Below are 25,000 nucleotides of genomic sequence, written 5' to 3'. Positions count from 1 at the left end.
TCTCTTTTCCCTAGTCAGTGTGTGTGAAACGAAACGACCTTTTTGTTGACCTTCACGAACGGGAAGACGAGGTGGCAGAATGAGTCGCCGTTGACTCAAGCCCCTCGCCGCTGGCACGGCTCAGGTGTCAGTTTCAGTGAAGCCGACCGGCCGCTGATTCATTATGCAAATGAGTCTATGTAGCGCGGAGAGGGGAAGGAAGTCGCGGGTCCTCCCCTCCTCTCTGTCGATCGTTTATGGTAAGAGAAAGCTAATGGGGTTTTTATCTGGATGAAGCTAATAGATGCTTGTGCGCATATGGCTTATCACTGATGCGTAGGCCGATATACTGTACGCTGTAATGAAAAACAGACCGAGCCTGCACTTCGCCTCGACTCGGACAGTCCTTCAGCTCAACGTCATTCTCCGTGCGATTCCGTTAATGGGCTTGTGGAATTTCTATTGTTTTGTTTTGAACAATATGTGTCCTGGTACGCGGGTTCACTCCAGCTCACGATAGCAAACATTTCTGCCATGCGTCTTAACCGCCTCTCCGCTGCATGCAGTTTTATTTTTTGGAAAATCTGGGAAGTGTTTCACGAATGAATGAAAATCGATTCAGACTGCAATGCCAATACCGTTCACCGTATTTAAGCCAATTTTAACAAATATTATAAGACAATTAGCCATAAGATAATTTAACACAGATTTAAACAGAATGTTGCATACATCCTGCTGGTATTAATAAGGAACTGTAGCCTACTTCCTTTCAATCTTTTTTTGCGTTTTGTGCATTATCACAGATCATTGAATATGACTTCAATTTATCTACAAACACCCTTGAAACTCTTTATTTCTTACATCAGAACACTTTGGGGAGAAGTGAAAAATTACATGAAATTGGCCTATATGTCAAATGTCAAATGTCAAAAACGTCAAAGCCATATTTGCATTTTTACTGTAATGATCCGGAAGAATTATCACGAGCCGAACATGTTGTATGTACATTTTTTTATTAAGAGATATTTACAAATTAATACAAAACATAACCAACAAAGGAAAATGTTTAGCCCATAAAAAACAATACAATTGCGTAAATACATTAACATAATATTTGTGCATTCTGTTAAGTCTTCATTCACAAAAATATATGTGACATAATAAAAATCCAGAGGACCAGAACGCAACCACAGAACTTCGAGTACCGCTGATTTTGGGAACCAGTGGCGTTACAGTTCCACTTCTAATAACGCCGCGAAGAGCACGGAACATCAGTCCCACCCTGAATACAGCGGCGTCCGTGGACAAGGCATTCAGGCGACACGGGGTTTGAAGCAAAGTTTACCCCCGGGAAATCTACCTCCCTGCGGGGGTTTCTTTATGCAAATTAACTGCCAAATGACGTAAATTGTTAATGCATTGATCTCTGAAGTGAGTTTGAGGTCTGCCAGGGCCGCGGGGAGTGACGTCCCAGCTCGAGGCCAGAACTCCTCCGTGACAGCGCCGCAGCCCACGTTCTGAAGCTGTCGCGGAGTGCACGTCCCAGCGTATCACACGTACCAGCACTCGACTGCTAGCTGGTGAGAATGTGAAAGTTTTGCTCATCGGTGCGCACGAATGTGAAAGTTTTGCTCATCGGTGCGCACCGCGAGCTCAAGACTCCGTTAATGCCAGTGCCCCGTGGACTGAACGCACGGCACTATACGCGTAAGGCACATCGGTGTCACTTAGAAAACATTCATTTTTGCGAGATAAAAAAGAGATACAGACAGGAACTTCGTTTTAAATAAGTCTGGTCTGGCTAAACAAACAATTGCACTTGAATACCTGTTTATAAATGTAAAAAAAAAAGAAAGAAAAAAAAGAAGACTTCTCGGACAGTGCAAAATATCCCAGTTTTATTCGATATGAACAGAATAGCTAAGGTAACTCGGTCTTTATGTGTAAAATAAAGACAAATTTTCTTTGCATAGAAACTCCATGTAGAGGCACTATCTGCTAGACTGACTGAATCCAAAATGGAAGGCACTTGACTAAAGGCACTGATGATGACACAGTACGAAATTAAGCACGTCCAGAAAGCACAGGCAAGCCATACCTGCTAAACCTTCAACCAAACCACCGGCATGAGGCAAACGTTTTTTTTTTTGTTTTTTTTTTCCATCTCATGAGCATCCTCAGACCCTGGAAAGTAATAGAGGTTGCACCTTTAATCATTTGTTTGGGTCCCATATTTAATAGATTCAAGTATGAAATAGTACTATATTAAGTTACACAACCTTAATATCAGTTTTAATTTGGTGCTTGGCCCGAAGCGTGCACGGCCAGTTGGCTGCAGAGACAGACGCATTTCAGCATGGTTGTTGCTAACACGCCTCTTCAGATAACGTACGTCTGACACCGTGCATCTTTTTCGACTATCCTTATCGTCAATAAGGGAAAAAAATTAAAGTTTGAATATTTTTTTTCGGGAGGCTCAAAAAGCAGCACTACCTCGGCGGTTTTCCGGTGTTACTGCGGCTGATTTTACGCAAGGTAAACTGTTTATTTTCTTCTTTCTAAACAGGAAGTTAGTTCTTATCAGAGCTGTGCACTGTGAGACGCCGAGGGACTGAGAGAGCACAGTCCTCCGAGTTTGAGTTTGAAGTCTTTGTTTGCATTTTATACTGGTTTCCCTTGTGTTAATGACACCGTATGTTGTGTAAAAGCAAACCTCCACAATGGCCCAGGTACTCAGAGGCAGTCCAGTATAAAAACACAGTTTTTCGATACAGTAAGAAAATTACCCATAATAATTTTTTTTTTCCAGAGTCAGAAAACCCAACTGTCTGTTTATACTCTTTAAAACAGCGAATTCACGTACATTTGTGGATTAACAGAAGTGGTGGTGGGGGTGGTGTTTGACCTTATTGAGATTCACAAATGCAAAACTCTCCAAAAAGGTCCAGGCGTGAACATAAAAATAGGGATAAAAGAAAAACGGAAAAATAAGCACGCCTCATTTCCTCTTCAAAAAAATCGAATGTTTGCTGAATAATAAACCACTTGCAAATTAGGTTCAAACAATTTATACATTTTCGGAGTGTTTTTATAAGAAAACTCAACCTCCTGTGCTTTGAGACCAGCAGAGATTAATCTTGTCTGAGTGGTGGTGTTTTACATGGGATCTGTGCATGTGGGCGTGGCCATGTACACATGGGCGTGGCCATGTGCATGTGGGCGTGGTCTTAGTCTGTGTAGACACAGCCTCCATTGCTAGCACCTGGAGTGAAATCTGTGCAACACAATCAACCATCCTTTCTGTTCAGCCATCCTTTTCGGCATTCAGCCAGGCTTTCTGTCCCTTTGGAGGAGTGTTTCCATGGTAACCGCTCCCTGTCAGACACCGTGTCTCCCCAGTGGGCGTGTCTCCCCAGTGGCCGTTAGCCAGTGTCACGGTCTCCGTCGTCTCGCTCCTGAACCCCGTCCCTCTGGGGGCTGCCCTCCCCCGCTACCGCCATCCCGCTGGCCTCACGCTCCGCCCCTAGGTCCGCCCCCCGCCCCGCCCCCGGCTCCGCGCCGCTCGGCTCTTCGCCCTGCGCCAGGAGTGACCTGTCCGTCAGGGCCCCTCCCGCCCCCAGCTCCGCCCCCCTTACAGTCCGCTCCTCCTCCTCCTCCTCCTCCTCCTCCTCCTCCCTCAGCCCTCTGTCCGAGCTGCAGGTGCTGAGGAAGCGAGCCCCGCCCGGCCCCGCCTCCTGGGCCACGCCCTCCAGCTCCCGGCCACGCGGCCGGTAGAGGGACAGGGGCAGCAGGGGCAGGGGGTCAAGCTCGGGGGCGGGGTCAGGGTCAGCGGGGTCGCGCCCGCAGTAGGCGTAGCGGTGGTTCATGTGCTGCGAGTACGAGCCCGAATGGGAGAAGCGCTTGCCGCACTTGTCGCACTGGTAGGGCTTCTCCCCCGAGTGCAGCCGGCTGTGCTCGATCAGGTGGTGCTTGTGCTTGAAGGCCTTTTTGCAGATCCCGCACTCGTGAGGACGCTTGCCTGCAGGAAGAAGAGCAGGGACGTGTGAACACACTGCAGGAGGCATGCTCAGTCCCCAGTATCTAATCAATCCCCTACACACCCTGCAGGGGGCATGCTCAGTCTCCAGTCTCTAATCAATCCCCTACACACCATACAGGGGGCATGCTCAGTCCCCAGTATCTAATCAATCCCCTAAAACACCCTGCAGGGAGCATGCTCAGTCCCCAGTATCTAATCAATCCCCTACACACCCTGCAGGGGGCTCAGTCCCCAGTTTCGAATCAATCCCCTAAAACACCCTGCAGGGGGCTCAGTCCCCAGTTTCTAATCAATCCCCTAAAACACCCTGTAGGGGGCATGCTCAGTCCCCAGTCTCTAATCAATCCCCTAAAACACCCTGCAAGGGGCTCAGTCCCCAGTCTCTAATCAATCCCCTAAAACACCCTGCAGGAGGCATGCTCAGTCTCCAGTCTCTAATCAATCCCCTACACACCCTGCAGGGGGCTCAGTCCCCAGTTTCGAATCAATCCCCTAAAACACCCTGCAGGGGGCTCAGTCCCCAGTTTCTAATCAATCCCCTAAAACACCCTGTAGGGGGCATGCTCAGTCCCCAGTCTCTAATCAATCCCCTAAAACACCCTGCAAGGGGCTCAGTCCCCAGTCTCTAATCAATCCCCTAAAACACCCTGTAGGGGGCATGCTCAGTCCCCAGTCTCTAAACAAGCACCTAAAACGCCCTGGTGGGTTTTCTGCTACTTGTGTGTTCAGTGCGTACCTGTGTGTACAGGTGAGTGTAGTGCGTACCTGTGAGTACAGGTGAGTGCAGTGCATACCTGTGTGTACAGGTGAGTGTAGTGCATACCTGTGTGTACAGGTGAGTGCAGTGCATACCTGTGTGTACAGGTGAGTGTAGTGCATACCTGTGTGTACAGGTGTGTTCAGTGCGTACCTGTGTGTACAGGTGTGTGCAGTGCATACCTGTGTGTACATGTGTGTTCAGTGCGTACCTGTGTGTACAGGTGAGTGTAGTGCGTACCTGTGTGTACAGGTGAGTGTAGTGCGTACCTGTGTGTACAGGTGCGTGCCGTGCATACCTGTGTGTACAGGTGCGTGCCGTGCATACCTGTGTGTACAGGTGAGTGTAGTGCATACTTGAGTGTGCAGGTGAGTGTATTGCGTACCTGTGTGTACAGGTGCGTGCCATGCATACCTGTGTGTACAGGTGAGTGTAGTGCATACCTGTGTGTACAGGTGCGTGCCATGCATACCTGTGTGTACAGGTGAGTGTAGTGCATACTTGAGTGTGCAGGTGAGTGTATTGCGTACCTGTGTGTACAGGTGCGTGCCGTGCATACCTGTGTGTACAGGTGAGTGTATTGCGTACCTGTGTGTACAGGTGAGTGTAGTGCATACCTGTGTGTACAGGTGAGTGTATTGCGTACCTGTGTGTACAGGTGAGTGTATTGCGTACCTGTGTGTACAGGTGAATGAGAAGCATACCTGTGTGTACAGGTGAGTGTAGTGCATACCTGTGTGTACAGGTGAATGAGAAGCATACCTGTGTGTACAGGTGAATGAGGAGCATACCTGTGTGTACAGGTGAATGAGGAGCATACCTGTGTGTACAGGTGAATGAGAAGCATACCTGTGTGTACAGGTGAATGAGGAGCATACCTGTGTGTACAGGTGAATGAGGAGCATACCTGTGTGTACAGGTGAATGAGGAGCATACCTGTGTGCTCATACTTGTGCCTCAGGAGGGAGCTGCTTTTCTGGAAGGTCTTGTCGCAGATGTCGCAGGCGTACAGACCCTCGTCCGTCTTCTTCAGCCTCTTCCTCCCGGGCCCGCCCTCCCCTTCAGCTCCATCCTCCATCAGAGGCAGGTAGTCCAGACACCCCCGGCTCAGCGCCTCGCTCTGAAACACCACAAACCGGTTCTCCTTTAGAACCCCTCCATGCCCAGCCCTCCATGTTCTCCTTCAGAACCCCTCCATGTTCTCCTTTAGAACCCCTCCATGCACACCCCTGCATGTTCTCATTTAGAACCGCTCCATACTTCTGTAATGGATGTAACGTGATACTTCTGTAATGGATGTAACGTGATACTTCTGTAATGGATGTAACGTGATACTTCTGTAATGGATGTAACGTGATACTTCTATAATGGATGTAACGTGATACTTCTGTAATGGATGTAACGTGATACTTCTGTAATGGATGTAACGTGATACTTCTATAATGGATGTAACGTGATACTTCTGTAATGGATGTAACGTGATACTTCTGTAATGGATGTAACGTGATACTTCTGTAATGGATGTAACGTGATACTTCTATAATGGATGTAACGTGATACTTCTATAATGGATGTAACGTGATACTTCTGTAATGGATGTAACATGATACTTCTGTAATGGATATAATGTGATACGTCTGTAGTCAGATTTTCAGAAAGCCTGACGTAGTTCCCCACACCCCTCCTATCGCTATTCAATTGCGTCTCCCTGCGTCTCATCCTTTCATGTCATTGGTTAGAAAATACTGGTGACATCCCAAAAGTGGGCGGGGTTACAGCTCTGAGCTGCACCCCTTTCAGCAAATATACTTCAGATATGACAACGCCCGTATTTAGATTAAATGCATTAATGAGTATGCAGCGTTATTTTGGTTTGGTGCTGAACGGATCTGGTTTGGGTACATTTGAGCACGTGCCAGCGTGTGCTGACCTATCGAACAGGGAGCATGTTACATCATCCCAACTGACAGGAGAAACATAAAAAAAACCCCTCAGTGCCTAAAAACAGGTCCAAACAGCAGGTGGAAGCGGGGGTGGTGGAGTGAGCAGTAGCGAGGCGAGCACGCAAAAGCAGAACTGGAGAGGTCTGGCGGCCGGTTTTAAAAAGGCGCGCGTGTGATTGGCTGGAGTATGAGGTCATGCAGCGGATGGTCGACCGCAGAAAGCGTTTCCTGGCTGAACTCGCTCTGCACGTTTCGTCGCGCGGTGCTCGTAGCAGGGAGGCACGGAAAGGGGGGCACGAGGCTGGCAGCCGACTGGCAGACAGGAGTTCCTGAAGGCCGGACTCAAACCGCGGCGCCAGTGTTTGCTAACGCCGTCAGGAAACGGATGCCGTCGACTGATAACGCGAGCAGCGCGGGAGAATTTCAACCTTGAGCGGCTCTCAGTCATTCAAAATAATGCGAATCTCTTGCGCCGTTGTACAAGCACTTTTTTTTTTTAAACACTCTACTTCTGTGGTGATTCCAGTAAAATACGCTCCGCGCGGTATTTAACAAGTGACAGCAATGTGTAAATTTGAGGCGTGAATGACTCCTCCGGACATTACTCAGAGCGTTACTCTTTTGAGAAGCGCCGCTGGAGTTCCCCCATGTGACCTCTCTCTCCGCGAGCACATCAAAGGCCCACATGGGCGCCAGCTGGACTGACCTGTGCGGAGACTGCCCCCGCAAAGGTGCGCGAGGCGGGCTGCGAAATGTCACCGCGCGTGACGCGTGCTCGCGTGCTCGCGGCGTTCTGCCGCTCAGCTGTTTCTCAGGCTCCACGGGCTATGTGAGGACACGCTCTCCCAGCACACCGCAGGTGAGACGCTCTCACCAGTACACCGCAGGTGAGACGCTCACGAGTACACCGCAGGTGAGACGCTCACCAGTTCACTGCAGGTGAAAGTTGGGACTGTGTTCCTTTTCGATTTCAACGAATTAAATGAGATTAAAAAGCCGTTTTTCTCTTTCTGATATATCTGTTTCTAAGATGGCTATAATTGAAAAAAAAAAAAAAAACAAGATTAAAATGGGAGGGGAAAGCTGTCACTTCTAGCCAATCAGAAGTGTTATGTAGAGGGCACTTGATGATGCCGGGATGTGAGTGACAGGAAGTTTCTCTATACAGGAAGCACTTTCATTTCCACTCGTGCGCGCTTGCAGTCGAGTTTAAAGAACCAGAAAAAAAAAAAAAATGCTTTTTAACTTTCAACCTTCACATGACCTGATTCAGCCAAAAGAAAGCCAAAGATCAAATGAAATAAAATAAACAAAACACAGGAAACTTCATTTGATGTCAAACGTGTTCGCGTGGCTTTGAAATAGGACCTCCTCTGACTTAGCACACGTTCCAAATGTACCTACTTGAATGCAGTACCTGCCAATGAATTTCACTGAGCTCTAATAAGTTAAAAAAAACACCATTTAAAATGCAAACAAGAGACCAGGAAGAGAATGCAGCTTTCGCACTGCACTTACTGAAGGTAATCGCTTTCAGACTCGTCTAACACGATAACTCCTGCCGTAGCTCGGTCCTTGGTTTGGAGAATCTCATTCCTAAACTGAATTTAGTCTAGGGCTAGGCTAAATCGGCGTCTGTGAAACGGGTCCACAGATTCATAAAATCTGCAAGCCTGTGGAAACTGAGAAAATGAGTAACTAGTAAAAATGTTTGTCATCCTAAACACCAGGACTAATCACTGTGTTATTCACCTTTTTAATAAGAGAAATAGAGCATGTAATCCAATATAACACAATATAACTATAAAATGAAATATTGTTTTATTATTGATATGTTTATTTCATTTCTACCTATGTATGTGCCTAGACCTGGGCAGCTGAATTCTGCCCCTCAAGGCCAGTAGTGCTGCTGGTTTTATCTTCTGCCTGATAGTTCATTGATCAATCGATGCCACTGATTGGCTGGAGATTTAGTTCACCTGGTGTCCCAGGTAGCGATCTACCCCTGATTGGAGGGGAAGAATGAAAACCAGCAGCACTGCTGGTCTCCGGGGTCAGACCCCTAAGCTAGAGGATCGGTTGATTGGCAGTGTTTGGGGGGGTGAACTCTTACCAGTAACGTCTGCCGTTCCTGATGGACCCTCTTGAGAAAGGACTCGGTGTCGGACTCCAGCATGTAGGGCAGGGGGGGCAGTAAGGGGGTGCTGTTCTGGGCGGGGGGGTTGAAGGACAGGGGGGAGAGGCTGTCGTGGTGTCCCACAGGCATGACGGGATTGAAGAGGGGAAAGGCACTGTACATGGGGCCCCCAAACGCAGGCGTCCCGCCGTAGGCCCCGGGGGTCTGGGGTGGGGGCGGGGGCGGGGCGGGCCTCCTGTCGCCGGGCAGAGTCGCACTGCTGCAGCGTCGCTCTCCCCCTGAGGCCCAGCGAGGCTTGGGCAGGGAGAGGTCCAGGGGCTCGCTTTGGGAGCCGGCCGAGCTGGGGGTCCCGCAGGGGGGCGTGGGCCTGCTCGGGGGGGAGCAGGCGGGGGCGTGGGCCGACAGGTCCAGGCAGAGGGGCGAGTCGAACCCTCTGGGCGCCCCGCGCCGCCTCTCCAGGAATGACGGGGAGGCGGGGCTGGCGGTGTGGTGGGCGGGGCTGGCGGGGTGGTGGGCGGGGCTGGGGCTGCCAGCCTCCTGCGTGGGCCAGAGGGGGCGGGACCCCGGGGGGTCGGGGTGGCGGAGGAGGGGGGAGCGCTGGGGCAGGGGGGGCCAGGAGGACCGGCGGATTGGGGACCTCTCCCCACCGAAGCCGTTGGCCTTGTGGGCGTGGTGCGGCAGGGCGGCGGTGGCGGCCTGGGACGCCTCTTTGCCCCTGCCCTGCGGGGGGCGCTCCAGCGCCTCCAGGCCGTCCCGGTTCATCCTGCACAGGTAGCGCTCGTGCTGCACCAGCACCGCGTGGTTTGGGAAGAGCTGCGAGCACCAGCGGCACGTGACCCCGCCCTCCTCCAGCTCCGCCCCCCTCACCCCAGGCCCCTCCCCCTGGGCTCCGCCCTCCCCCACCCCGGCAACGCCCTCCTCCCCGTGCGCCCCGCCCCTCCTCAGCATCTCCTGCAGGACGCGCCCGAACTTGTCCCCGCCGTGCAGGTACGGCAACAGGCTAGTGCACCTGTACAGGTCTGCCCGGTAGAATTCGGAAGCGGGGTCCCAGAACCCCGGGGGCTCCTGGCCGTGGGCGAGGCGGGACCCCTCCAGCAGCGCCTGCTCCGGCTGCCCCGCCCTGGGCCGGTCCAGCAGCGCCCCGGGGCTCGGGAAGGCGTACGGCGAGCCCTTCCCGCTGTTCCGCTCGTGGCCAGCAGGGGGTGAGCCCGGGGAGGAGCTGCGCAGGTACGTGGCGTGGTACACCTGTCCGTTGAGCACCCCTCCCGCGCCGCCCCCGCTCAGGCACTTCTTGCTGCTCAGGTGCGAGCTGTACGAGCCCGAATGCGAGAAGCGCTTCTTGCAGTTGGCGCATTCGTACGGCTTTTCCCCTGCACGCGGAAACAGAGGTCAGTGCTGAAAGCATGGATCAGCAAGCACGCCTAAGGATCCATTAATCAATCAGCTGATCAATAAAACCACCCATAAACACAGTAAAGGAAAATCTAATAATTAGTTCTTGTATCTAAAGAGTATCTAACAATATACAATATATGACAATCTATACATAAACAAAAAAAAAACTGAAAATAAATGTAAAAAACCTGTAATACATGAACAAAACGACCAAAGATATATGTGTACACCAACATACAGATCCCAATACAACCTCCGAACTCTGAATATGGTAAAGAACTGTTCGGTGCTACTTCTGTACATTTGAAGACTAGATGAAAATGATTCGGTGAGGGATTACAGGTCTTACCGCTGTGGATACGGAGATGCTCTTTCAGATGGTGCTTATATTTGAAGGCTTTTCCACACTGCAGGCACTTAAACTTCCTGTTTTCCACCGCGGGGTCGTACATGGTCGCATGCTGTACAGAAACACGTTTTAAAACTTGTATTCGAGACTGTTATAGTTACACAAAGGGCCCGCGTGCGATTGCTCGATGTCTGGGATATCGCAGATCTTTAACACTTTAACCGTGACATCGAGATAGCGTCCGAAGGAAGGAAGGAAGGAAGAACCTGAAACAGAGCCCCAGACGGACATAAACATTTTTTACATTAAGCTGTTAGGACGGGTGCACTGTTAAAAAGCAAGTGTTGGAATATAGAGCTGCAGCAGCGAACATACACACACATGCACACACACACACACACACGTGCATGCACGCACACATACACACACTCACACACATGTACACATGCGCACGCATGCACACACACACATACACACATGCGCACATGCACACACACACACACATGCACACACACACACACACACACACACACACACGTGCATGCACGCACACATACACACACTCACACACATGTACACATGCGCACGCATGCACACACACACATACACACGTGCGCACATGCACACACACACACATGCGTGCACGCACACACACACATGCACACATGCGCACATGCACACACGCATGCGTGCGCGCACACACACACACGTGCGTGCGCGCACACACACACATACACACATGCGCGCACACACACACATACACACATGCGCGCACACACACACATACACACATGTGCACACACACACACACACACACACACAGGGAGCTGCTGTCCCTGATAGCTGTGTTAATCAAAGGAGGCCACAGTTGGAGTCAATCCTATTTGAATTCAGTCAGTTCAAGAAATGAACACAAATTCAGGTTCTTTAATTACAAACAAAACATTTTCAAACTCAGAGACTGACTGTCACTGGCCTGAAGTGAGACATCGCAATTCCCTGCATCTGATTGACAGAAACGTGAGTGACACCCCCCAGACCCCCCCCACCTTACCTTGCTGTGCGCCAGACTGTGCATGGCCATGTGCCGCTCCATCTGAGCCCTGTAGGGGGAGCTGTAGCCACACAGCGGGCAGTCCAGACGGCCGCTGCCGTCCCGCTCCTGGCAGAAGCGCACGTGTTCGCGCAGGGCCGCGTCCCTCCGGTAGGTGCGCTGGCAGAACGGGCACGCCAGAACAGACCTCAGGCCTTCCACGCTGGCAGGGGGCGGCTCTGCGGACCACAGACAAGGGAGAGGGGGGCTGAACCCATGTCTGCACAGCCACCATTATGGCTCTGCTAGCATTATGGCTCAGCCACCATTACGGCTCTTCTAGCATTACGGCTCAGCCACCATTACCGCTCTGCTAGCATTACGGCTCTGCTAACATTACGACTAAGCTAACATTACGGCTCAGCCACCATTACGGCTCTGCTAGCATTACGGCTCAGCCACCATTACCGCTCTGCTAGCATTACGGCTCTGCTAACATTACGGCTAAGCTAACATTACGGCTCAGCCACCATTACGGCTAAGCTAACATTACGGCTCAGCCACCATTACGGCTCAGCCACTATTACGGCTCTGCTAGCATTACGGCTCAGCTACCATTACGGCTCTGATACCATTACGGCTAAGCTAACATTACCGCTCAGCCACCATTACGGCTAAGCTAACATTATGGCTCAGCCACCATTACGGCTAAGCTAACATTATGGCTCAGCCACCATTACAGCTCAGCGACTATTACGGCTCTGCTAGCATTACGGCTCAGCTACCATTACAGCTCTGATACCATTATGGCTCAGCCACCATTACGGCTCAGCCACCATTACGGCTAAGCTAACATTACGGCTCTGCTAGCATTACGGCTCTGCTAACATTATGGCTCAGCCACCATTACAGCTCAGCCACCATTACGGCTAAGCTAACATTACGGCTCTGCTAGCATTACAGCTCAGCCACCATTACCGCTCTGCTAGCATTACGGCTCTGCTAACATTACGGCTAAGCTATCATTACGGCTCAGCCACCATTACAGCTCAGCTACCATTACGGCTAAGCTAACATTACGGCTCTGCTAACATTACGGCTCAGCCACCATTACGGCTCTGCTAGCATTACGGCTCAGCCACATTTACCGCTCTGCTAGCATTACGGCTCTGCTAACATTACGGCTAAGCTAACATTACGGCTCAGCCACCATTACAGCTCTGCTAGCATTACGGCTCAGCCACCATTACGGCTCTGCTAGTATTACGGCTCAGCCACTATTATAGTTCACTACTTACATCTGTCGTTGCGGTTGTCAACTTGGTGTATGTAAACTTGTGACCCACTGGAATTCTGATATAGTGAATTCAAGCTGAAATAAATCTATCTCTAATCGATTGTTTTAAAATTACCTCTGATGTGAACAAAGCAGATGCCCTAATTGACTTGCCAAAAGAAATGTATGGTAACATGAAATGTGCAGAGTTGTTATAAACTGAATTTGAATATCTTTAGCCTCTGTGTATGTAAACTTTTGGCCTCAACTGTACAACTGGAGTGAATTGAAAAATACATTTCCAAATTTAAGGGAGAGACCCCTGCCCTGATCGTTAGTTTAGCACATGCTGCAGCTGTCAAAGCGGTATCAGTGAAAATCAAAGGCTCTGGTGGCCATTTCAGGAAAACATTAAATAATAATTTTCAATTAATTATGAATTAAACAAAGGCACCTATCACAGTATTTTCTATTTATTGAGAGAAAATGCATATCCGCTATCACAGATCCAAATCTCCCCAGAGCAGAGCAGGAGTGAGAAGCAGTTAGGTCATCACCAGGTCTGCCTTTAAGTGTGATTTTATCATTGAGAAACAATAATGTGGGCTCATTAGTACAAGAGACGTAACAAACTACGAGCAATTTTGGCCTGGGGCCATTTTGTCGCAAAACAAGCTTGGTGATGCAATCTAATTGGACAGACCCACTCCTCAGCTTCCTGTTCTGTGGGTTTCGAATATTAAATGATATATAATATTAAAATGTGCCTTTGGTGAGCAGGTTTTTACTGAACAGAGGGAGAAAGAGAGAGAGAGCGAGAGAGAGAGAGAGAGAGAGAGTTTGATTTTAAAAACCCCTTTTATTGAGGCATTGTTCCAACGCAAAAAAAACAGGACTTCAAATACATAAAACCGCCCAAACAACAAAAAACAAAACCAATGCACCCAGCACAGGCATAGAGCGAGAGAGAGGGAGAGAGAAAAGAAAGAGGCATAGAGCGAGAGAGAGGGAGAGAGAAAAGAAAGAGGCATAGAGCGAGAGAGAGAGAGAGAAAAGAAAGAGAGCAGGGTGCACATCTGATTTGTCTTCTTCCACTGCGTGATGCAACGACTGCATCAGCCTGCGTCAGACTCGCAGACCGAACTTGCGATGCCAGAGCTGAGCCCCCGCGCGCGGTGACGGAGAAGACGAGGGGAGAAAGAAGAGAGAACAGGCAGTCCCCGTCTCTCTGGAAGCCCGTGTGACATCGTGCGGGACAGGCGAAGGGCGGGGCTGCTTTCCTGCGCAGCCTAAATATAGCCTCTTCAAGTGGCACAGATGACTCTGTTTTTGAAGCCCGAGACGCAGAGAAAAAGGCTTCGTGCTCTAAAACGGAGAGCATGTTGCTGAAGAGCGCATGTGTCACCGCACACAAGCCAAGCCAAATTCAGCAACGAGCCCTCTGCGTCTTTTCGGTGTTCTTAAACACGCCACACAAGTCGTGTACGGGGGATTTTCTCAGAAATGACCAGAGTAAAGTTGAGTGACGCAAGAACAGTGTCCTCTTTACAAGTCACACCGATTAGCCTTTAAGGTCCTGAAGTCTGTACTGTACAACCGCAACTATACATTTCTATCCCTATGCTTTGTTTAAAAGGAGTACAATATACTTGTACACTTATATGATTATACTGTAAGTACACAACCTTAAACACCACACCTTCCGTCCCCCACTTTCAGCCACACTCACATTCTCGGAGTTCAGACGATGGCGATTCCTTGGCCATCCCTCAAAATCACTGATTAACATTCAGAGATTTTACCTGCGATGTACCTCATGTTTGAACACAGTTCCGAACGGGCAGCCAAAGCCATCTCTTTTAAACCAGCGCTTGTGTGCTCAGTGCTCTTAGCTTGGACTGGTAGCTGATTTTGATTCATTAGGGCAATTTATTCTTCTTGAATTCATTCACAAGGACGTTTGCGTTAAGGTCGTTATATAACAGCTGGTTTTCACATGGTTTTGTATTCTCCTGTGTGTTGTGTTGTCTTGTAGCTCTTAGACGGGGATTCCCAGACTTTCTGAGCCTGTGACCCACTTAACATAAAAATAAATTTTCTGTGACTCACCCATATTGAAATGTAGCCCGAAATACCTTCATATTTGGAATTAGCATGTCCCCATGTAACTGCGCACACACGGCAACGGGTGCAGAGGACTGAACAAATACAGTGTCTCGTCCTTTAAGGTGTGAGGTCACAAATATGTGATTAGAATGTTTTTAGCTGAACATTCTAATGCTGATGTAACAATCACTACTGGCAGCTGAATGCAACAGAGTTCTAGAACACTGCTCAAAAAAGGGATACTCTGACTGGAGCGAACGTGGATGGAATGGACTCTATCCAGAAAGGGTTGGGGGTTGGGGAACCCCTGTCCCTAAATTTCACCCTCCCTTACCGTGTCCCTCGGGTGAGTCCTGTTTCCCTGGCGACCAGCAGGGCGGGCGCGTGCCCTCGCGGGCGGGCCGGGCCGGGCGGTAGACGCCCGCGGCTCCGTTGTGGGCGTGTCCTTCGGGCCAGGGTCCCGGGTTCGAGGCCTGCCGGAGCTGCATCAGGAAGTCGTAATGAGCCGAGTCCTCCGCCGCTCGGGGGTCGCTGTGACCTGGACGCCGCCGCGCGGGAAACAGAGGCGACCGCGTTAGCCCTCGTCCGATTCGCCCGCGCGCGAGTCAGCTGCGCCGCGCTCTGCCGCGAGATCCCGAGGAAGCAGCGCGACCTGCGGCTCGGTCCCGCTTCAGCTCAGTCAACATTAGCAAGCCAACCAACCTGCTGTTAAATACTAATACATTATACATTATAGGCATTTAGCAGACGCTCCTATCCAGAGCGACTTACACAACATTTTTACATAGCATTTACATTGTATCCATTTGTACAGCTGGATATATACTGAAGCAATGCAGGTTAAATACCTTGCTCAAGGGTACAATGGCAGTGTCCTACCCGGGAATCGAACCTGTGACCTTCAGGTTACAAGACAAACTCCTTACCCATTATACTACACTGCCGGCCCAAATAAATAAATGAATTAATTAAATCAAAACTAATAAATCCTTGCAGAATCTAAATGGGATTGATCAGCTAACACAGGGCTGCCCAACCCTGTTCCAGGAGATCTACTGTACTCTCCTGTAGGTTTTCACTCCGACCCTAAGCACACCTCACTCAACAGCAATCATTTCAAAAGATGATATATTTCAAAGGATTACATAATCCATATACTGTATAGTCACTGCACATCCAGTCTGGCCGGTACACAGTGCTGTGGAGGACCCCCAGGGCTCCATGGAGCCCATGTGGTAAACTGTAGAGGTCCAGATTTTAATTCACAAAAGCAGCGCATGTAGAAGGACGGGAACAGACACTCAGACACAGCGTGCGTGTGGGACAGCGAGCGAGTGCACGTCGTATCTGCGGGCACATGTGCGCGTGCTGGTATATGTGTTCTATCAACGCAGCGTCGCCTTGGCGCGCTGATCCATTTCAGCCTCCATTCCAATCGAATGAAGGAGCTGGCCAGGGAAACAAGGACTGCTAATCCAGTCCTTATGGCTTCAGCACCGTTCAGCGCCAGCGTGCTGCAGATTACACTGAGCATCGTGGTCTACACCACAAACACAAGCTCTGATCTTTCCCCGGTGTGCTGCCGATTACACTGAGCATCGTAGTCTACACCACAAACACAAGCTCTGGTCTTTCCCCAGTGTGCTGCCGATTACACTGAGCATCGTGGTCTACACCACAAACACAAGCTCTGATCTTTCCCCAGTGTGCTGCAGATTACACTGAGCATCGTGGTCTACACCACAAACACAAGCTCTGATCTTTCCCCGGTGTGCTGCAGATTACACTGAGCATCGTGGTCTACACCACAAACACAAGCTCTGATCTTTCCCCAGTGTGCTGCAGATTACACTGAGCATCGTGGTCTACACCACAAACACAAGCTCTGATCTTTCCCCAGTGTTCTGCCGATTACACTGAGCATCGTAGTCTACACCACAAACACAAGCTCTGATCTTTCCCCAGTGTGATGCCGATTACACTGAGCATCGTGGTCTACACCACAAACGTAAGCTCTGATCTTTCCCCAGTGTGCTGCCGATTACACTGAGCATCGTAGTCTACACCACAAACACAAGCTCTGATCTTTCCCCAGTGTGCTGCAGATTACACTGAGCATCGTGGTCTACACCACAAACACAAGCTCTGATCTTTCCCCAGTGTGCTGCCGATTACACTGAGCATCGTGGTCTACACCACAAACACAAGCTCTGATCTTTCCCCAGTGTGCTGCCGATTACACTGAGCATCGTAGTCTACACCACAAACACAAGCTCTGATCTTTCCCCAGTGTGCTGCAGATTACACTGAGCATCGTAGTCTACACCACAAACACAAGCTCTGATCTTTCCCCAGTGTGCTGCAGATTACACTGAGCATCGTGGTCTACACCACAAACACAAGCTCTGATCTTTCCCCAGTGTGCTGCCGATTACACTGAGCATCATGGTCTACACCACAAACACAAGCTCTGATATTTCCCGTGTGCTGCAGATTACACTGAGCATCGTGGTCTTCACCACAAACACTCGGCTGAAATTGCCCGGCTGAAGAAGAAGGATGAACAGAGCTAAAGAAGGGGTCTTAGGAAAGGACACTTCTGAAAGAAAGAAAAAAACTGAGACACTGTGTGTGCGTGTGTATGTGTGTGTGTGTGCATGTAGGTGAGTGTGTGTGCACGCATGTGTGTGTGCACGCATGAGTGTGTGTGTATGAGTGTGTGTGTGCGTCTGTATGTGAGCATGTATGTATGTATGTGTGTGTGTGCCTGCATGTGAGTGTGTGTGTATGTATGTGTGTGTGTGTGTGTATGTATGAGTGTGTGTGTGTGTGTGTGTCTGTATGTGAGCATGTGTGCATGTATGTGTGAGCGTGTGTGTATGTATGTGTGTGTGTACGCGTGTGTGAGGACCCACACAGCCTATTTACTGCTCCCATCTCACTGAAATAACATGAACACTCATTCATCCAGTTTTGATTTCATTTTGAAGTTGGTCTTTGTTCTTGTGTGGGAGAAGTTTTCATATATCTGTCATATTTTATTGCATATGGAGTTTTACTTGCTGAGGTTGAAAAGGTGAAATTATGAAATAACCACACAGAATTTATATTTTAGGCGTATAGCAGACAGTCATATCCAAAACAACCTACACCTATAACATCCTTTACAGTTCACTTGTACAACTGAGTAATTTACTGAAGCAGTTCCAGTTGTGAGGCCACTGAATATTTTGCTCCAGGGTATTCGAGTGACCCCTCAGGACCTGAGCCTCAGACAGAGCGTAAACGGTGTAGTATAGTACAGTCTCTAGAGTGTAAATGGTGTAGTATAGTACAGTCTCTAGAGTGTAAATGGTGTAGTATAGTACAGTCTCTAGAGTGTAAATGGTGTAGTTTAGTACAGTCTAGTGTGTAAATGATGTAGTATAGTACAGTCTCTAGAGTGTAAATGATGTAGTATAGTACAGTCCCAAGAGTGTAAATGGTGTAGTATAGTACAGTCTCTAGAGTGTAAATGGTGTAGTATAGTACAGTCTGTACAGTGTAAACGGTGTAGTATAGTACAATCTCTAGAGCGTAAACGGTGTAGTATAGTATAGTCTAGAGTGTAAATGGTGTAGTATAGTACAGTTTCTAGTGCTTAAATGGTGTAGTATAGTACAGTCTGTACAGTGTAAATGGTGTAGTATATTACAGTCTCTAGAGCGTAAATGTTGTAGTTTAGTGCAGTCTCTATAGTTTAAATGGTGTAGTATAGTAGTCTCTAGTGCTTACATGGTGTAGTATAGTACAGTCTGTACAGTGTAAATGGTGTATTATAGTACAGTCTAGAGCGTAAATGGTGTAGTATAGCACAGTCTCTAGAGCATAAATGTTGTAGTATAGTACAGTCTGTACAGTGTAAATGGTGTATTATAGTACAGTCTAGAGCGTAAATGGTGTAGTATAGTACAGTCTCTAGAGCGTAAATGTTGTAGTTTAGTGCAGTCTCTATAGTTTAAATGGTGTAGTATAGTACAGTCTCTAGAGCTTAAATGGTGTATTATAATACAGTCTGTACAGTGTAAATGGTGTATTATAGTACAGTCTAGAGCGTAAATGGTGTAGTATAGTACAGTCTCTAGAGCGTAAATGTTGTAGTATAGTACAGTCTGTACAGTGGAAAAGGTGTAGTATAGTACAGTCTACAGTGTAAATGGTGTAGTATATTACAGTCTCTAGAGCGTAAATGGTGTAGTGTAGTACAGTCTGTACAGTGGAAAAGGTGTAGTATAGTACAGTCTACAGTGTAAATGGTGTATTATAGTACAGTCTAGAGTGTAAATGGTGTAGTATAGTACAGTCTCTAGAACGTAAATGGTGTAGTATAGTACAGTCTGTACAGTGGAAATGGTGTAGTATAGTACAGTCTACAGTATAAATGGTGTGGTATATTACAGTCTCTAGAGCGTAAATGTTGTAGTTTAGTGCAGTCTCTATAGTTTAAATGGTGTAGTTTAGTACAGTCTCTAGTGCTTAAATGGTGTAGTATAGTACAGTCTGTACAGTGTAAATGGTGTATGATAGTACAGTCTAGAGTGTAAATGGTGTAGTATAGTACAGTCTCTAGAGCGTAAATGGTGTAGTATAGTACAGTCTACAGTGTAAATGGTGTCATATATTAGACTCTAGAGCGTAAATGTTGCAGTTTAGTGCAGTCTCTATAGTTTAAATGGTGTAGTATAGTACAGTCTGTACAGTGTAAATGACATAATATAGCACAGTCTCTAGAGCGTAAACGGTGTAGTATAGTACAGCCTCTAGTGCTTAAATGGTGTAATATAGTACAGTCTGTACAGTGTAAATGGTGTAGTATAGTACAGTCTCTAGAGTGTAAATGGTGTAGTATAGTACAATCTAGAGTGTAAATGGTGTAGTATAGCAGTCTCTAGAGTGTAAATTGTGTAGTATAGTAGTCTCTAGAGTTTAAATGGTGTAGTATAGTACACTCTGTACAGTGTAAATGGTGTAGTATAGTACAGTCTCTAGTGCTTAAATGGTGTAGTATATTACAGTCTCTAGAGCATAAATTGTGTAGTATATTACAGTCACTAGAGTGTAAATCGTGTAGTATATTACAGTCACTAGAGTGTAAATCGTGTAGTATATTACAGTCTCTAGAGCATAAATGGTGTATCATAGTAGTCACTAGAGCGTAAATGGTTTAGTATAGTACAGTCTCTAGAGCATAGGTAGTGTAGTATAGTACAGTCTCTGGAGTGTAAATGGTGTACTATAGTACAATCACTGCCTCAGAGGTGCAGCCCTGTTTCATAACATTACAAGCCCCTGTGCCTGGGGTTGAAACAGGGTGTCGCCCCAAGGATAATAAAGATTTCTGTATTCTACTGCACTCTAATTTAATCTACTCTACTCTAATCCACTGTACTATACACTACTCTACTCGAATCTACTCTATTCTAATCTACTGTACTCTAATTTAATCTACTCTACTCTAATCCACTCTAATCTACTGTACTCTACACTACTCTATTCTAATCTACTGTACTCTACACTACTCTATTCTAATCTACTGTACTCTACACTACTCTACTCTAATCTACTCTACTCTAATCCACTCTAATCTACTGTACTATACACTACTGTACTCTATTCTAATCTACTGTACTCTAATCTAATCTACTGTATTCCACTCTACTCTACACTACTCTACTGTACTCTACTCTACAGTTACTAACTCCAATGATGGCTGCAGGCATCACTTGATGTTACCTGCTCCATCAGGTCTAAGAAACACACTGTGAGGTAAAAATATTTTTCAGCTTCTTACACTGGTTTTGGCAAAAATTACTGCAAGTCCCAGCCAGAAATTTCTAAACTCAGAGTGGCGATGCAGCTGAATATATGATGCACACCTGGTCAGCCTCACCTTGCTGAAATTAATGAATACCTCTGCTGTTATATAACCAGCCTACAGTTGTGTGTTTACCACAGACACCAAGTCTCTCTCAAACCAATGTGCGCTTACCATAGATTCTTGGTGTCCCTCTAACCAACAGTAAGTGTGCTTGTAGAAAGTGAGTCTCTCCCTAGTGTGGACTGTTGTATATGAGTTGTAATGTATTTTACAGACACATGATCCTTAATTATGCTTGCATTGTTACAGGTATTTAGGAGTTGAATGCATATCAATCTGGTATTTCCACATGCTAATCTAATGTAACGAAGTGGCTCTTACTGTAAATCATTAGCTTGTCCCTGTGCCCCTCTCTCTTCCCTGGGGTGCTGGTGTTGGGAGGACCCCCCGTCCAGCTGTGGGTGGGGTTCAGAGGCTGGGAGTTGGTGCAGTGGGCGGGGCTCAGGGGCTGGGAGTTGGCATAGTGGGTGGGACTCAGGGGCTGGGAGTTGGCATAGTGGGTGGGGCTCAGGGGCTGGGAGTTGGCATAGTGGACGGGGCTTGGGGGCTGGGAGTTGTCATAGTGGGCGGGGCTTGGGGGCTGGGAGTTAGCATAATGGGCGGGGCTGGGGGGCTGGGAGTTGGCATAGTGGGCTGGGCTTGGGGGCTGGGAGTTGGCATAGTGGGCAGGGCTTGGGGGCTGGGAGTTGGCATAGTGGGTGGGGCTCAGGGGCTGGGAGTTGGCATAGTGGGCGGGGCTTGGGGAATGGGAGTTGGCGTAGTGGGCGGGGCTGGCTGTCTCGGTGCCCTCGCTGGGTGTTAGGCTGCTTTTGTCATAGATGTCATGGGTCTCCATGCCCCACCCCACGCCCTCATCTTCCCCCTCCGAGCCCAGGCCAGTCAGCTTCTCCACATCCACTGCAGAGAGAGAGAGAGAGAGAGAGAGAGAAAGAGAAAGAGAAAGGGAGAAAGAGAGAGAGAGAAAGAGAAAGGGAGAAAGAGAGAGAGAAATACCTCAGGCCTCATAAACTCTCTCTTGGATCATTCAGTACTTGGGTCACCATCTATGCAGGGGACATAGGCAGGCAATATGGATTAAATTAAAATATGTGAGCTCGCAAACTAAATCCCCATTGATTCTTTCCTCACAAACACAGTTCGGTGAGTTCAGTGATCCCTCAAATTTAACTGGTGAAAATGTGTTTGTAAAGAAATAAAATGTGACTCCTTCATTTAACAAGTCAAAGTTAAGACCCCCGATGTCAGTGCCAGTGCGACAGAATCTTGTTAAGGACAACCGCAAGAGATTCTACAATCTGCAATTGTTCTTAACTTAAAAATTTGACACAAACAGTTGGCCAATCGACAATCAGTATCGGTCAATAGTATCTTATAATGTACTTATCCTTATTGGTGCGATGCTACGATTATGGCAATGATAACAGGCTAATATGGCGACTCGGTGTACAGGCACTAGAGAGGCAATACATTTGAGGCACCAATGATGCTGAAAAATTTAGAGAGAATGCCCTGCTAAAAACAAAGAATCACTGTCATCAAAAAAAAACTTTATTTATTCTTACTTTATCATAAATCATTATTACCAGCAAAAATCATGAATAAAATTGTGCAAAGACACTATAGATTTCTAGACTCATACTGTATACTTAATAATAATTACTAGTAAATAAGGTTTGTAGCATTTATCCTTCATAAATGGATGTATGTGCTGTGGCTATTGATATCGGTCCCCGAAATTTCCAAATCTTGGAACAGGTCACCAACACCAGATCTGTTTATGAAGAAAAAAGCAAACTTATTTGCAAATCAAAGATAAGCACAAATGTTTAATGAATTCCAGTCATAGAAGTGGTTATACTTTCACCTCACAGTTTCCTTTTCGGCTAAAATTCAGTCTGTCTTTTTTTGTGATATTTTATCAAAAAATCGAGCATTACACGACATTACATTGCACGCATTTAGCAGACGCTCTTATCCAGAGCGACTTGCACAACTTTTCACACAGCATTTACATTGCATCCATTTACACAGCTGGATATATACTGAAGCAATGCAGGTTAAGTACCTTGCTCAAGGGTACACCAGCAGCGTCCTAGCCAGGAATTGAACCTATGACCCACTGTGCTGCCCCAAGCATCTGTCATATAGATAAAACTTCAAGCAGCTCTAACTTAACATGTCAATTTCAACGAATTAGCCTTACAAATAAATAAATCAATAACACTAGTATTGTTTAATTTAGTGTTTCAGCATAATTATTGAGAGAGAGCACACTGATTTAATACTTTAAACAGGATTTAAGGTTTTACTTTTTATTTGCACTTACAAATAAAATAAAATAAGCACAATGTAAACAAGCGCAATGGCGTGAGATAACTGAAATTCCAAATTAAATGAACAAATCATAAAATATGATATATTATATTTTGTGTTTTGCAAAAATGTATGTTAAAAAGGCACAGGCCTATGTTTAAGTCGTGGACATTGCAGCACAAGCTGAGTCACCTGAAGTGCATTTCTTAGCTCCTCTCCAGCCATTTTCAAAGCCAGCACGCCGTCAGAAACTTCAGTGCGAGAAAAGTGTCTAAACTATCATTCATTGCACATGAAAACTGTGGGCGGATCAGTAAAAATACACCTAAACTGAAACAGAATCTAAGAAACCCGAGAAAGTGAAGAGTCCCTTCAATATCACCACACGTCAAAAAATAATCATCCCTTTAATATCGACACACGGCAAAAATAATCAGCCATTTAATATCAACACACAGCAAAAATAATCATTCCTTTAATATAAACACACAGCAAAAATAATCATCCCTTCAATATTACCACACGGCAAAAAATAATCATCCCTTTAATATCAACTCACGGCAAAAATAATCATCCCTTTAATATCAACTCACGGCAAAAATAATCAGCCATTTAATATCAACACACAGCAAAAATAATCATTCCTTTAATATAAACACACAGCAAAAATAATCATCCCTTTAATATTACCACACGGCAAAAATAATCTGGTTATCAAAATGGAGTTGGATCACCGGCGACACCGCGGCACATGGAGGATAATGCATTCTGGGACGGTTTTCCCACCAGAAAACGACCGCACAGATAAAACGCACGGACGGCACCCGTGAGAAACGACCCAGCGGGCGCTTCTGCTCGTGAGATTCAGCCAGGGGAAAAGCCCGGCGACCCTCTGCCTGTCGGGGGTTTCAGAATCACCGCGCGTTTCAAAAACGATCACCACCAAACAAACAATCTGGGGCTGAAAGCTGAATTCAGTGTGGGAGGGAAAGGCTCGGAGAGCGAGCTCAAACAGCTGGCTGCTGCTTTCACAGGACCGTCGTCAGACAGAACGAGCTATCGAAGACCTTCCGAGAACTGTGTAATTTACAGTCAGAGCTGCGATGCAAACTATTGCAACTCTGTTCTCAGACTCAGACACCGTTTTCCCACTTTGGGACATGATGTACTGTACTGTAAAAGCATATGTACACACACATCTATAAGCTACAAATATGTACTGCATATACTATGGATATTTGACAGGACAAGGACATTTAATTGGCAAATACTTTTTATCTACACCCTGAAATGATTGCTTTGCCCAAATATATCATTTAAATGACTCAATATTTTCATACAGAGTAGTGATCTGAAACTAAAATTGGGAGTTGCAGAGTTATTATATTTCTCAAACAATATAATAGTAGCTTTTGATTCGCAGCAGATTTGTTTGTGTTTGCTAACAAAATTTTATATGATATGATTCATTTCAAGGGGAAAATGTTGGCAATACTGTCAAAAGTGACAGTTTATATTTTGCTCTAAAGCGCTTTCAAAGGGGAAATATCCCTTAAACGCAGAAATAAATAAAAGGCAGAGATTTTTAAAAATTGGAAATGTCACTGCGGTGATGTGGAGTAGCAGGCGTACGCAGCGCTGTCTCTATGGAGACCATGTGCTTTAGATATTGCTTTGATTCAATCTCTACATATTCAGTCAAAGCCTAAATTTCAGGAAAATAGTAGAGGGAAAATAAATTCATTTTTCTCATTCC

At 47.0% G+C, this 25,000-nt stretch overlaps 1 protein-coding gene across 1 annotated transcript in view; it reads right to left on the bottom strand.

Annotated features, from left to right (window-relative positions):
• Positions 1-3,401: 3,401 nt before the first annotated feature.
• LOC118211351 (zinc finger E-box-binding homeobox 2-like) overlaps positions 3,402-25,000 on the bottom strand; it is a 58,478-nt gene continuing 36,879 nt past the window's right edge. Inside the window, exons 2-9 of the mRNA XM_035388507.1 lie at positions 21,253-21,828; positions 15,349-15,552; positions 11,654-11,871; positions 10,600-10,711; positions 8,832-10,225; positions 5,712-5,895; positions 3,662-3,997; positions 3,402-3,547 (exon numbers count right to left, since the gene is read on the bottom strand). Coding sequence (XP_035244398.1) covers positions 3,402-3,547; positions 3,662-3,997; positions 5,712-5,895; positions 8,832-10,225; positions 10,600-10,711; positions 11,654-11,871; positions 15,349-15,552; positions 21,253-21,828 — 3,170 coding nt within the window. The remainder of the gene's footprint in view (positions 3,548-3,661; positions 3,998-5,711; positions 5,896-8,831; positions 10,226-10,599; positions 10,712-11,653; positions 11,872-15,348; positions 15,553-21,252; positions 21,829-25,000) is intronic.

Source organism: Anguilla anguilla, chromosome 13, assembly GCF_013347855.1.
Source record: "Anguilla anguilla isolate fAngAng1 chromosome 13, fAngAng1.pri, whole genome shotgun sequence".
In the NCBI taxonomy this organism is placed as follows: domain Eukaryota; kingdom Metazoa; phylum Chordata; class Actinopteri; order Anguilliformes; family Anguillidae; genus Anguilla; species Anguilla anguilla.
This window is presented reverse-complemented; position numbering and strand designations above follow the sequence as displayed.